The 15,038-nt window shown below is 39.4% G+C and overlaps 2 protein-coding genes across 12 annotated transcripts in view; one reads left to right on the top strand and one right to left on the bottom strand.

Annotated features, from left to right (window-relative positions):
- CPNE3 (copine 3) overlaps nucleotides 1-8,843 on the bottom strand; it is a 69,060-nt gene extending 60,217 nt beyond the window's left edge. For both annotated transcript variants that reach the window (XR_014843040.1, XM_021089156.2), the window contains exon 1: nucleotides 8,738-8,843. The gene's annotated coding sequence lies outside the window, so the exon portion shown is untranslated. The remainder of the gene's footprint in view (nucleotides 1-8,737) is intronic.
- Nucleotides 8,415-15,038, top strand: part of RMDN1 (regulator of microtubule dynamics 1) — a 43,042-nt gene continuing 36,418 nt past the window's right edge. For 6 of the 10 annotated variants that reach the window (XR_014843059.1, XR_001308147.3, XR_001308148.3 and 3 more), the window contains exon 1: nucleotides 8,415-8,646. Coding sequence is in view for 2 of the 10 variants with exons in the window: in XM_005662992.4 (XP_005663049.1) it covers nucleotides 8,518-8,646 (129 nt within the window). In the remaining 8 variants the exon portion in view is untranslated. Of the gene's footprint in view, nucleotides 8,948-15,038 lie in introns of all 10 variants that reach the window. The other 4 variants (XR_014843061.1, XR_014843060.1, XM_085021153.1 and 1 more) reach the window with 1 other exon arrangement.

Below are 15,038 nucleotides of genomic sequence, written 5' to 3' on the forward strand. Positions count from 1 at the left end.
GTAGGGTTCTCCCTGATTATAAGGTAATTGGCCCACTGTATTAATATCTCTCACCTCAGCAAACTTGTCTTTTCTTCGCCTTGCTTTGAATCCAGAAAATTCTTCTTTCCAATCCACACACATGGACAGCAACAGTAAACATTTAAAAATAGTTTTATCCATGCAAGCAAGGATTCATTCATTTATTTATTCATTACCTCCTGGGTGCCTATTATGTGCCAAGCATTGTTTTATAGAGACTTCTGATAAACTAACAGACAGAAGCTTCTATCCTAAAGAGAAAACAAATAAGTTACGAAAAATGAACTAAAATTATTTCAGCTAGCCATACATATGGTGAAAGGAAAATCAAAGTAGAGTCTGTGTTGTTAAGAGAGTTCTCTAAAATGAAGCCAGGAGGAGTTCATTGGGGAAGTGTGACTTATGCCCACCTCCACTCAGATGGAATTAATATGAACATCTAGAACTTCTGCTAAATGTTCCAGAAACCCAAGATACTTATCGGACGCTTGTGATAGGCTATTCATTAAGGACAAATATCTCCTTTACTGCATCAGAGTTAACCTTAATTCTTACCAGACAACTTTAACAACTGCTTTGTAAGTCCCTGACTCTTTTCCCAGAAACACTCTCCTGGTTTTACTCAAATCTATGTCTCCCAAGTGCAATTCTTTTTTTTTTTTTTTTTTTTTTTTTTTTTTTTTTTTTTTTGCCACAGCCTCAGTGTACAGAAGTTCCTGGGCCAGAGATAAAAACCATGGCCACAGCAGTAACCAGAGCAAAAGCAGTGATAACATGGGATCCTTAACCCATTGAGCCACCAGGGAACTCCCCAAATTGCAATTCTTAAGACTCTTTGTTCATTTGAGCCTTGATATTGATTAAGCTCTTTGTTCATTTGAGCCTTGATATTGGTTACTGTTCAACAGTATCATGAGAAAAGTAATGCAGGGTAATGTGATAGAAAGGGACTTGGGGATAAGAGGGACCTACTCAGACAGGAAAGTTTTCTCTAAGATGGTGATATTTTATGTGAGACCTGAAAAATAGGAAAGAGCCAGTCATGCAAAGATCTGAAGGCAGAGGGGTGATATCAGGGACAAAGGCAGGAATTGTCTTAGCAAATTGCAGGAACAGAAACAAGGCCTTTGTGGTTGGAACATAGTGGGGAGGAAAGAGAGTGTTTTAGTTTTTTTTAATAAAGGCTTTTAAAAACAACCTTTTAAATTTTTATTCGATTTTTACATAAAAACAAAGGTCCTCAGGCACTATTAATTTAGTTGCAAGTTTTGAAATTTCCAGAATACGTAGTATCAATACCTAAATTTCGTGACTTTTATCTTCATTAAAATAAGGAGTACCAACGACCCAACGGAAAAATGGCAAAAGACCTGAGTAGACCGTTATCCAAGGAAGACATACAGACGGCCAACAAGCACATGAAAAAATGCTCAATATCCCTGATTTTAGAGAAATGCAAATCAAAACTACCACGGGATACCACCTCACACCAGTCAGAATGGCTATCATTAATAAGTCCACAAATAACAAGTGCTGGAGAGGGTGTGGAGAAAAGGGAACCCTCCTGAACTGTTGGTGGGAATGTAAGCTGGTACAACCACTAGGAGAACAGTATGGAGGTACCTTAGAAAACTATACACAGAACTACCATATGACCCAGCAATCCCACTCTTAGGCATACATCCAGACAAAACTTTCCTTAAAAAAACACATGCACCCGCACATTCATTGCAGCACTATTCACAGTAGCCAAGACATGGAAACAACCAAAATGTCCATTGACAGATGACTGGATTAGGAAGATGTGGTATATATATACCATGGAATACTACTCAGCTATAAAAAAGAACAACATAATGCCATCTGCAGCAACATGGATGGAACTAGAGACTCTCATCCTGAGTGAATTAAGTCAGAAAGAGACAGACAAATACCATACGATATCACTTATAACTAGAATCTAATATACAGCACAAATGAACCTTTTCATAGAAAAGAAAATCATGGACTTGGAGAATAGATTTGTGGCTGCCATGGGGAGAGGGAGGTAGTGGGAGGGTTTGGGAGCTTGGGGTTAATGGATGCAAACTATTGCTCTTGGAATGGATTTACAATGAGATCCTGTTGTGTAGCATTGAGAACTATGTCTAGATATTTACATCGCAACACAACAATGGGAGGAAAAAGTATGTATACATGTATGTGTAACTTGGTCCCCATGTTGTACAGTGGAAAAAAAAAATAAATTTTTTTAAAAAAATAAGGAGTAGAAGGAGTTCCCATTATGGTGCAGCAGAAACGAATCTGACTAGGAACCATGAGGTTGTGTGTTCGATCCCTGGCCTTGCTCAGTGGGTTACGGATCTGGCATTGCCATGAGCTGTGGTGTAGGTTGCAGACGCAGCTTGGATCTGGCATTGCTGTGGCTCTGTCATAGGCTGGCAGCTACAGCTCTGATTGGACCCCTAGCCTGGGAGCCTCAATATGCCTCGGGTTCAGCCCTAAAAAGACAAAAGGAAATAAATAAATAAGGGGTAGAAACGATGAAATGGTTTTGTATTTTTAGTATCTAATAAGCAAACTCTCCTTTAAACACACAGAGCCATAGTTATTCAATGTACTTATTCATTCTCCTCAAACTATAGTCTAAATTCCATTCTACTGTTGTTCTTATTCATTTACCCACTTAACACGTATTGAATTTCTACTATGTGTTAGACATAACAAGTTTCTAGAAACAAAGAAAAAGGAAGCCTAGGACTCAACACCTGGTGGAGATTTAAATGGATGCTAAAATTAATGATTTTTCATTTTTTTCATTATTTTTATTTTTCACTATTTTTATGGCTGGTGCAGCAATATAGAAGTTCCCAGGCCAGAGACTGAATACCAGCCACAGCTGCAATGTACCCTACCGCTATAGCAATACCAGACCCTTTAACCCAGTGCACTGGACCAGGTTGGGGATGGAACACACACCTCCACAGTGACCCAAGCTGCTGAAGCTGGATTCTTAACCCACTATGCCACAGCAAGAACTACTCTACATCTTTGGTTACCTCATCGAGCCTTACAGCTTTGAAATCCATCTATATGCTGAAGGCTAGGAGACTTCTAAATCCTGACTCTAGATTCCAACTCCCTACTTGAGATTTGTATTGGTTATCTAAGACTCCATAATAGATTATACCAAATTTGGTGGCTTATTTATATATAGCCACTAAAGAAGTCATTTATTATATAGCTTCCATGTTTCAGGAATTTCAGAGTGATTTAGCTGGGTGGTTCTGGCTCATCCTGTCTCATGAGAGTTGCAGCCAGATGTTAGGCAGGGTTGCAGTTATCTTATGGGGCTGGAGAACTTTCAAGGTGGCCAATTCACATGTAATAGTAGTGTTCTTTGTTGGTGGAAGATCTCAATTTCTCTCCAACCTGGGCCTTTCAGTAGGGTTGCTTGAGTAATCTAATGGCATGGTTGCTGGCTTCCGCAGGCAAAACAATCCAAGAGATTAAGGCAGAAGCTCAACAAGTTTTATGATTTAGGTATATGAGAAATCATACACCATCACCTTTGCAGTATTCTCTTAGTCAAATAGACCAGCCTTATCTAATGTGAAAGTAAATTCAAGAGGTAGGAATCATTGAGGGCCATCTTGAAGGCTGGCTACCACCAATGTCTAGGAAGCATTTAAAATTTAAATGTACAAATAAGCTCTCCCACAGTCTGTATCTCTCACAGTCTTCTCTATCTCATGTAATGGCACAGCTTCCTCTTGTTGTCTGGACCAAAACACCTGACGACATCTTTGCCTCTCTCACACCCTGTCCCCCATCTGTTTGGGTCTGTTGAGGAATCCTGTCAACTCAACCTTCAAAATACATGTGGATTCTGGCATTCCTACTGTGGTTCATCGGGTTAAGAACCTGATTTGTCTCTGTGAGGGTACAGGTTCAATCCTTGGCCTTGCTCAGTGGATTAAGGATCCTACATCACCACAAGATATGGCATACGCCTTAGCCACAGCTCTGATTCAGCCCCTGCCCCGGGAACTTCCATATGCCCAGGTGCAGCTATAAAAAGAAAAAAAAAAATCTGAATTCTGACTAGATTTAGTCAATCTAGTCCAAGTCACCATTATTTCTTTCTAGATTACTGTATTATCTTAGTAACTGCTTCCCTACCAGTTCCCTTTCAGACTATTTTCAAAACTGTCAGAAGGATCTAACTAAAATGTAAATTAGACTATCACAACAATCATACAAAGGAGAAACAAAAACAAAAAACAAAGTCCTTACAATTGCTGACCTTACAAGGTCCTGCATTATCTCAGTTCCTATCTCCTCTTTGACCAGATCTCTTAATACTCTCCTCTTTACTCATTCCGTCTAAAATGGACTTATATTCAGTGAAAATGCCAGTTGCCTTCCCTGTTCAGCCCTTTGCACTTCCATTTCCCTCTGCATGATATGCTCCGACCTCAGACATCTTCATGGCTCATTCCCTCTTTCCCACCAGTGAGTTCTTCCGTGGCCACCATCCTATTTAAAACTGTAATGTTTACACAGAAATATACTCTCTACCCCTTCCTACTTTATCTTCCTTTTCAGCATTTATTTATCATCTATTATATATTTTATGATATATTACATCATTGATCTTGCTTACTATCTTTCCCCAACTGGAATATATACTCCACTAGGAATTATTCATTCACATCTAGAAGGAATTAGTCATCACATTCATCCAGGTATATTACAGATAAGCAAAAAAAATATCTGTAAGGCATTCCCTGGTGGCTCAGCAGGTAAAGGATCCAGCACTGTCATTGTTATAGCTCAGAACCCTGTGGCAGAGGTTCGATCCCTGGCCCAGAGAACGTCTGCATATTGGGAGTGCAGCTAAAAAAAAAAAAAAAAAAAGTTTAACGAATGAAAACATTGTGTCAGTTCCTGTAATAGACAAAAATTGGACATGACCTTGAGTTTGCAGTACAGTGAAGGCACTCATTACTAATTCTCATCAACTGTGTCTCTAAAACATACTCTAGATTGACAAATAATCACAAACACAAAAATGAAATTATAAAACATGCTTAGAGTCATAAAGGAAATGAAAACATATTAAAGGGAATCAAGAAAAGTTTCTCTAAGGAAGTAACATTTGTGCTGAGAGCTGAAAGAGGAATAGGAGTTAGCAAGGTAAGGAAGAGTGGAGCGAAATAGGGGGAAAGAGTAGGGCGCCAAGGTAGTGAAAGGAAAGGAATCTTGACAGAAAGAATATCACATAGGAAATTTTGAGGCTCCCTGGGGCACAAGAAAAGATAGTGTGCCTGGAGCTGAGAGAGAAATATTACAGACTGAAAGAGACAAAAGAAACATGACAATTATAGGCAACATATAATCAGAATTTGATGAGAGGTGGAAAAAAAAATAGTTGCTATATAGCACTAGAGAAATAAGCAACATATGTTTATTAAATAATAGTATTCTGACAATTACAATTTCCTGAATTTGAAAATTGTACTGGAACTGCACAAGAGAATATCTCTGATTCTAGGCATGAAGAGTCATGATCTCTGTAATCTACTCTCAAAAAAGTTCAACAATGGAAAATAATAACAGGAATAAAGCATGCGGGAGTTCCCTTTGCAGTGCAGTGAACACAAATCTGACCAGTATCCATGAGGACACAGGTTCAATGCCTGGCATGGCTCCTTGGGTTAAGGATCCAGCATTGCCATGAGCTGTGGATCCCACACTGCTGTGGCTTGGATCCCACACTGCTGTGGCTGTGGTGTAGGCCAGCAGCTGCAGCTCTGATTTGACCCCTAGCCTGGGAACTTCCACATGCTGCAGATGTGGCCCTAAAAAGAAAAAAGAAAAGAAAAGAAAAGAAAAGAAAAAGAAAAAAAATGCATGTTATATGTAATATATGTAAAGAAAGATAAAGTAAATGTGACAAAATCTTAATAATGGATGGGTCTGGGTGAAAGATCTGTGGGATTTCCTACAATTTTTCTAGGGATCTACATTTGTTTTTCAAAGCGAAAAATTTAATTAAAATTTTATTTGGGCTGAAATATCCCAAAATCAGTTTCAGGATTATGGATGCATCCAGTGGTATAAACATATTATTTGGTAATATTGAGAAAGCTATCAGTGGAATATGTAAAAAAAAAAATGTAGGGAACAGAAAGAAAAGCGAAAATAAACAAATGGCACCTAATGAAACATAAGCTTTGGCACAGCAAATGAAACCATAAACAAAATGAATAGACAATATGGACTTGGAGAAAATATGTCCAAACAATGTGACGCATAAGGGCTTAATTTCCAAAATATACAAACAGCTGGTGCAACTCAATAACAACAACAAAAAACAACAACCCAATGGAAGAATGGACAGAAGACTAAACTAGACATTTGTCCAAAGAAGACATACAGATGGTCAATAGGCACATGAAAAGATGCTCATCATTTCTGATTATTAGAGAAATGCAAATCAAAACTACAATGAGGTCCTACCTTGCACAGGCCAGAATGGCCATCAATAAAAGGAGTTCCCATCGTGGCTTAGCATTAGCAAACCCAACTAGGATCCAGAAAGACGTGGGTCTAATCCCTGGCCACCAAAAGATCTGGCATTGCCATAAGCTGGGCTGTAGGTCACAGATGCAGCTCAGATCCCATATTGCTGTGGCTGTGGTGGAGGCCAGCAGCTACAGCTCTGATTCGACCCAAGCCTGGAACCTTCCATATGCCATGAGTGCAGCCCTAAAAAGACCAAAAAAAAAAAAAAAGTCTACAAATAGCAAAGGTTGGAGGGAGTGTGGAGAAAAGGAAATCCTCCTACACTGTAAATTGGAATGTAAATTGGTGGAGCCACTATGGAAACCAGTACAGAGGTCCCTCAAAAAACTAAAAGCAGAGTTTCTATATGGTCCAACAATCTCACTAATGGACATATACCCAGACAAAAGTATAGCTTAAAAATATACATTCACCCTATGTTCATAGCAGCATTATCTACAAGAGTCAAGACATGGACACAACCTAAATGTCCACTAACAGATGAGTGGATAAAGAAGATTTAGTATATGTACAAAATGGAATATTACCAGCCAAAAAAAAGAATGAAATTATGCCATTTGCATCAATGTAGATGAACCTAGGGACTACTATAGTAAGTGAAGTTAGAGAAAGACAAATACCATATGGTATCACTTATATGTGGAATCTAAAATATGACACAAATAAACATATCTATGAAACAGAGACTTACAGATATAGAGAATAGAATTCTGGTTGCTAAGGTTGGGGGGTGGCTTGAGAGGGAAGGATTGGGAGTGGAAGTTTGGGGTTAGCAGATACAAACTATTATATATAGGATGGATAAACAACAAGGTCCTACTGTATAGCACAGGGAACTATATTCCGTATCCTGTGATAAACCATAAAGGAAATCATATAGAAGCACTGGACTTGGAGTTAGAAGATATGGATTCTACTCTACCAACACCTATGAGCTATGAGTCCTGGGCTAATAAATCTCTTTGAGCTATAGTTCACGAGTTTATTAACTTGGGACCCCAGTTACTTAACAAGGTAGTTGGGAAGTTCAAATGAAATGTGTGTGTTAACTCACTATGTAGTATTAAAAGTACTATATAAGTGCAACCTAATTTAAAAAAACAATATCTTCCTTTACTGCCCATAATTTTTCCCCATATATTCCATATAGTAGGTTTGCAGCTTGGGTTTTCACCAACATCAACTCTGAAGCAGGATTCAAAACCTGTTTATTCCCTCTACAACAATTCCAAGCCAGTGAGAAGTAATATCGACCTTACTTAATATTTTGAGGGGAAACTAAGGGTTTTATTTCACACTTGCCATAGCATAGCAAGGCGTCAACTTCCTGTCCAGAGGCCTCCTCTCCCTAGGCTTTCTTACTAGACCAGCATGGGCTTCAGGTTCTGTGTTCATTTCTGGCATCTCTCTCCTCCCTGGGAAACTCCCCTTCCCCCCCCCCCCCAGTCTCTCAGTCTCTTCTATTTCCTTCTTTAGGTGGAGCAGTTTACTACTTCCAAGCATTATTTCCTAAAAAACACACCAAAATGCTCATCTTTGAAGGCAGCAGAGAATAACAAATCATTATTTTCTTGCATACGTAAATCCTCTGGCCTATTTCCCAGCTTTCAAGTCTGTTCTGGCGATCTCTCCTGCCAAAACCAAGAGACCCAGTCTGCACAAGGAGCGCCAATAAACCAGCGGCCAGAAGGGCGCTTACCACCTCAGTCCCCTCGGCCGCTAAGTCCCACCCAATCGGTCTATTTCCCTCCCCCGCCAGACCCGTGGACCGGAAGCTGCTGCGCTAAAGAGGCACCGCCCCGGAAGTCGGTGGGGCTTTCTCGGGAAGGACTGTGACTCCTTTATCTCCGCCCGGCTGGGTAGCGAGCCCAGGGGGTGAAGGGTCAGGCCTCTGGTTTTTAGATCATGGCGCTAACCTTACGACTCTGGCGCTCGCTCCCTTTGGGACGGAGCTCCGCGCGGGCACTTCGGCTCCCGACGGGTGCTGCTGGCAGCCGTGGGCGGTGCGTTCCTTGGCCACTCCGCGGCTCTGAGGTACCCTCGCAGTCCTGGCTCTCACTTCCCTCCCCTACCGGCTGGACTCCGGCAGCCCCTTCCTTCTTCAGGCTTGGTGGCCTGGCCTCACCTTAGGAACTGAAGGAACTTGGGCCAGATGTGCCAGGAACGCCCCCGGTGAAAGCGACGGACTAGTCCTCTCCCTTTCGCAAGGCTCCTTTTCCTCTCTGAAAACTGGGGTCGGAGGAGGAGGAGCTCTCTCATCTACCCGGAGACTCTGCTCTTTATCTTTTCTGTGCAAATACGGAGAGAGCAGTAGGAGGGAAGGTCTTTGACCCCTGTGAGATAATTTTCGTTTTTGATGATTGCCGTATACAGTATACAGTAACAGCACTCTGAAAAGTTTGTGGTGTTTTGGTTTTTGAAAATTTCTAGGATTCAGAAAGATTTTATATTATTTCCTTTTAAAAATTATGTTTGAGTTTATTTTATTTGCATAATGTTAAGGAAGTATGTTGGGGTGTTGGATTGTCATCCTAGTTTTGGCATTTCTCTTTTTTTACTTCCGGTACCTGTGTTATATGGAAATTCCTGGGTTAGGAGTAGGGGTTGAATTGAAGGTGCAGCCTCCAGTTTATGCCACAGCCACAGCAATGCTGGATCTGAGTTGCATCTGTAACCTACACTGCACTGTGGCAAAGCCAGATCCTTATCTTGCTGAGCAAGGCCAGGGATAGAACCTGAATCCTCAGGGATACTGTGTTGGGTTATTAACCCAATGAGTCACAAGGGGAGCTCCTGGCATGTCTGTTAGACTATTCCTAGGCCTTGGTTTGTTTAATCTCTGAAAGGGGGTTGAAAGGTGAGATGGAGCATCCGTGCATGTGATATAATTTAGGTAATAATAGCCAATACTCCATTTTCACTTCTGCATATTCTCTTTCTTCCAAGGGAGTCAGTAAGTTCAGCCTGTTACAATTAAGGGTAGTGAATATTAGAAAGCAAGGCTCATTGGGGCCCATTTTTTTCAGTTTATTAAACATTTTTTATTAAAATATAGTTGATTTACAATGTTCTATTTCTGATGTACAGCAGAGTGACCCAGTGATTTATATATATATCAATATATATATATACACATTCTTTTTCTTATATTATTTTCCATCATGTTCTGTCATAAGTGATTGGATATAGTTCTCTGTGCTATATAGCAGGACATCATTGCTTATCTAGTCTAAATGTAATAGTTTACATCTACTAATCCCAAACTACCACTCCATCCCACTCCTTCCCCTTTCCCCCTTGAGAGTTACAAGTCTGTTCTCCTTGTCTGTGAGTCTGTTTCTGTTCTGTAGATATGTTCACTTGTGCCATATTTTAAATTGCATATCACATGGTGTTTGTCTTTCTCTTCTGACTTAGTTCATTTAGTTTAAGAATCTTTATTTGCATCCATGTTGCTGTAAATGGCATTTCATTCTTTTTTATGGCTGAGCAGTATTCCATTGTATATATGTTCCGTATCTTTTTAATCCATTCATTTGTCAATGGACATTTAGGTTGTTTCCATGTCTTAGGTATTGTGAATAGTGCTGCTTTGAGCGTAGGGGTGCATATTTTTGAATGAAACTTTTGTCTGGATATATGCCTAGTTGTGGGATCACTGGATCATATGGTAGTTCTATAATTAGTTTTCTGAGGAATCTTTCATACTGTCTTCCATAGTGGTTTTATCAAGTTTCATTCCCACCAACAGTGTAGGAGGGTTCCCTTTTCTCCACACCTTCTCCAGTACTTGTTATTTGTGGATTTATTAATGATGGCCATTCTGACCAGTGTGAAGTGGTACCTCATTGTAGTTTCTTTTTTCGTTTTAGGGCTGCATGTAAAGCATGTGGAAGTTCCTGGGCTAAGGATCGAATTGGAACTGCCAGCCTACACCACAGCCACAGCAACACCAGATCCAAGCTGCATCTGCAGCCTGCAGCACAGCTTGCTGCACTGCTGGATCCTTAACCCACTGAGCGAGGGCAGGGATCAGACCCATATCCTCATGGATACTGGTCAGGTTCCTAACCCGCTGAACCACATAGGACTCCTCATTGTAGTTTTGATTTGCCTTTCTGTAATAATTGGTAATGTTGAGCATTTTTTCCTGTGCCTGCTGGCCATCTGTCTATCTTCTTTGGAGAAATGTCTATTTAGGTCTTCTGCCCATTATTCAGTTTTTGTTTTGTTTTTCCCTGCTGTTGAGTTGTGTGGGTAATTTTGTATATGTTGGAGATGCCCTTGTTGGTTGCATTGTTCGCAACTATTTTCTCCCATTCTGTAGGTTTTCTTTTCATTTCTCTTATGGTTTCCTTTGCTGTTCAAAAGCTTGTAAGTTTGATTAGGTCCCATTGGTTTATTTTTGTTTTTGTTTCTATTGCCTTTGGAGACTGACCTAAGGAAACATTTGTACAGTTGATGTCAGAGAATGTTTTGCCTATGTTCTCTTCTAGGAGTTTTATGGTGTCTTGACTTATGTTTCAGTTTTTAAGCCATTTTGAGTTTATTTTTGTGCTTGGTGTGAGGGTGTGTTGTAGTTTCATTGATCTACATGCAGCTTCCCAGTTTTCCCAGCACCACCAGAAGTGACTGTCTTTTTCCTGTTTTATATTCTTGGCTCCTTTGTTGAAGATTAATTGACCTTAGGTGTCTGGGTTTATTTCTAGGCTCTATATTCTGTTCCATTGATTTGTATGTCTGTTTTTGTACCAGTACCACACTGTTTTGATTACTGTAGCTTTGTAATATTGTCTGTGAGAATAATAAATCTGTAATAAGTCTGTGAAAGTCATGCCTTCTGCTTGTTTTTTTTTCCCTCAGGATTGCTGCAGCAATTCTGGGTCTTTTATTGTTCCATATAATTTTAAAATTTATTTTTAAATTGAGAGATAATTGACATTAATTTCAGGTGTATGACATGATACAGTATTTGTATTTGTATATATTATATTGTGAAGTGATGACCAAAATAAGTCTAGTTAATATCGGAGTTCCCGTCGTGGTGCAGTGGTTAACGAATCCGACTGGGAACCATGAGGTTGTGGGTTCGGTCCCTGCCCTTGCACAGTGGGTTAATGATCCGGCGTTGCTGTGAGCTGTGGTGTAGTTTGCAGACGTGGCTCAGATCCTGCGTTGCTGTGGCTCTGAGGTAGGCCAGTGGCTACAGCTCCGATTCGACCCCTAGCCTGGGAACCTCCATATGCCGTGGGAGCGGCCCAAGAAATAGCAGAAAGACAAAAAAAAAAAAAAAGTCTAGTTAATATCTGCCTCCATACATAATTAACCATTTTTTTCTAGTGATGAGATTTGTGTGTGTGTGAAATTCCATTGGATTTTTGGCTCCACCCATGACATGCAGAAGTTCCGGGGCTAGAGACTAAAGCTGTGTGGCAGCAGCAACCCAAGCCACTGCAGTGACAATGCCAGATCCTTAACCTTCTCAGCCACAACAGAACTCCAAGAATTTTTAAGATTTACTCTTAGCAACTTTCATACATATAGTACAGTATTATTATAACCATAGTCACCATGCTGTACATTATATTCCCAGGATGTATTTATTTTACAACTGGAAGTTTGTATCTTTTGACCACCTTCGCACATTTCACCCACCTCTTTCCCCTGTCTCTGCAGCTACCAAGCTCTTGTCTATGAGTTTGGATTTTCTTTAGATTCTACATGTAAGTGAGATTATACTCTATTTGTCTTTTTCTGTCTCATTTATTTCCCATTAGCATAATGCCCTCAAGGTGCTTGTTTATGCAAATGGAAAATTTCTTCTTTTTTTCTAATGGTTGAAAGATATTCCATTGTGTATGTGTGTATCACAGTTTGTTGTACATTCACTGGGAAATGTTGCTTCCGTATTTTGGCAATTATAAATAATATTGCAGTACAACATGAGGTGAATATGTTTTTTCAAGTTATTGTTTTCATTTCCTTTGGGTAAGTACCCAAAGGTGGAGTTGGTGGGTCATATTGAAGTTTTATTTTTAATTTTTGGAAGAACCTCCATACTCTTTTCCATAGTGGCTGCACCAGTTTACATTCCCAGTGAAAGTGCACAAGAGTTCCCTTTTCTCAGATCTTCTTCAACACTGGTTATATCTTGTCTTTTTGGTAATAGCCATTCTAATAGATGTGAGGTGAGATTTCATTATGGTTTTGATTTGCATTTCCCTGTTATTAGTGATGTTGAGTACATTTTCATGTACTTGTTGGCCTCTGTATGTCATCTTCGGAAAAATGTCTTTTCAGGGAGTTCTCTTATGGTGCAGTAGGTTAAGCATCCAGCGTTGTCCCGCCTAGATATTATCATACTAGCATAGAGATTATCATACTAAGTGAAGTAAGTCAGACAGAGAAAGACAAACATCATGTGTAGAATCTAAAAAAAAGGATACAAATGAACTTACAGGACAGAAACAGACTCACAGACTTTGAAAATTGATTTATGGTTACTAAAGAGGACAGGTTGAGGGGAGGGATGGATTGGGGTTTTGGGATTGGCATAAGCACATGTGTTATATGGAATGACTGGCCAACAGGCATCTACTTATAGCACAGGGAACTCTACTCAATATTCTGTGATAATCTATATGGGAAAAGAATCTGAAAAAGAATGTATGTTTGTATGTGTAACTGAATCACTTTGTTGTATAGCAGAAATTATCACAACATTGTAAATACTTCAATAAGCTTTTCTTTTTTTATTATTTTTTCTTTTTTTATTTTTTTGTCTTTTTGCCATTTTCTTGGGCCACTCCCGTGGCATATGGAGGTTCCCAGGCTAGGGGTTGAATCGGAGCTGTAGCCACCGACCTATGCCAGAGCCACAGCAACGCAGGATCCGAGCCGCGTGTGCATCCTACACCACAGCTCACGGCAACACTGGATCCTTATTCAAGCCAGGGATTGAACCCTCGTCCTCATGGATACTAGTTGGGTTCGTTACTGCCGAGCCATGATGGAAACTCATTGATACAGTTGTTTTATGTTTTGTAAGTAAGTTCTCCTGTTACAAAAAAAAAAAAAAAAAAGGTAGGGCAGTGGGAGTGGGATGGCCTGGGAGTTTGGGATTAATAGATGAAAAATATAACATTTAGAATGGATTGACAAGGAGGTCTTACTGCATAACAAAGGGAGCTATATCCAATCTCCTGGGATAGACCATGATGGAAAATAATATATAAAAAGAGATATGTATACATATGTAGGACTGAGTCACTTTGCTGTAGAGCAGAAATTGGCACAACATTGAAAATCAACTATAATAAAAAATAAAAAATTTAAAATAAGAACAATGTTAATTCCTTTAAACCAGGAGGAAGGACTATATTTCCATTGTATCCTCTTCAGTTTCTTTCATCATTGTATAGTTTTCCATGTACAGGTCTTTCATCTCCTTGGTTAAAGTTATTCTTAGGTATTCTTTTTGGTGTAAATGGGATTGTTTTCTTAATTTTTCTTTTTGATAGTTTGCCGTTAGTATACAAAAACAACATATTTTTGTACTTTAATTTTATATCCTGCAACTTTACTGAATTCATTTATTATTTCTAACAGTTTTTTGGTGGAGTCTTTAGGTTTTTCTGTGTATACTATCATGTCATCCATCTGCAGATACTGACAGTTTTACTTCTTTTCCAATTTGGATGCCTTTTTTTTTTTTCCCCTCTCTCTTGCCTAATTGCTCTGGCTAGGACTTACTTTTTCTTTCTTTTCCTTTTTTTTTTTTTTTTTTTTTTGTTTTCTTTTTTTCTTTTTTGGCTGCCTCTCAGCATATGGAGTTCCCAAGCCAGGGATCAGATCTGAAGAGCATTTGCAACCTAAGTTGCAGCTATAGCAATGTGGAATCCTTAACCCAGTGCACAGGGCCCGGGATCAAACCTGTGTTGCAGTGCTCCCGAGACACCATCACTCCTATTGTGCCACAGCGGGAATTTCTAGGACTTCTAAGACTATGCTGAATAAATGTGGCAAGAGAGCATTCTTGTCTTTCTCATCTTAGAGGTAAAGCTTTTAGCTTTTTACCTTTGACTAGCTATGGGCTCGTCATTTATGGCCTTTATTATGTTGAAGTACATTCCCTCTATACCCACTTTGTTCAGAATTTTAATATAAATAGATATTGAATTTTATGAAATGCTTTTTCTGCATCTATTGAGATGATTATATGATTTTTGGTGTTCATTTTGTTAATGTGTGTCAGGTTGATTTTCAGATATTGAGTCATCCTTGATTCCTTAAAATAAATCCCACTTGATTTTGGCTTAACAATTCTTTTAATGTACTGTTAAATTTCACTTGCTAATTTTGTTGAAGATTTTTGCATCTATGTTTATCAGGGATATTAACCTGTACTTTTTTTTTTTTCTTGAAAT

This window comes from Sus scrofa, chromosome 4, assembly GCF_054392235.1.
Source record: "Sus scrofa isolate SSC_HxYL_T2T_F1_AM1 chromosome 4, Sscrofa_HxYL_maternal_Yorkshire_Landrace_v2.0, whole genome shotgun sequence".
Classification (NCBI taxonomy): Eukaryota; Metazoa; Chordata; class Mammalia; order Artiodactyla; family Suidae; genus Sus; species Sus scrofa.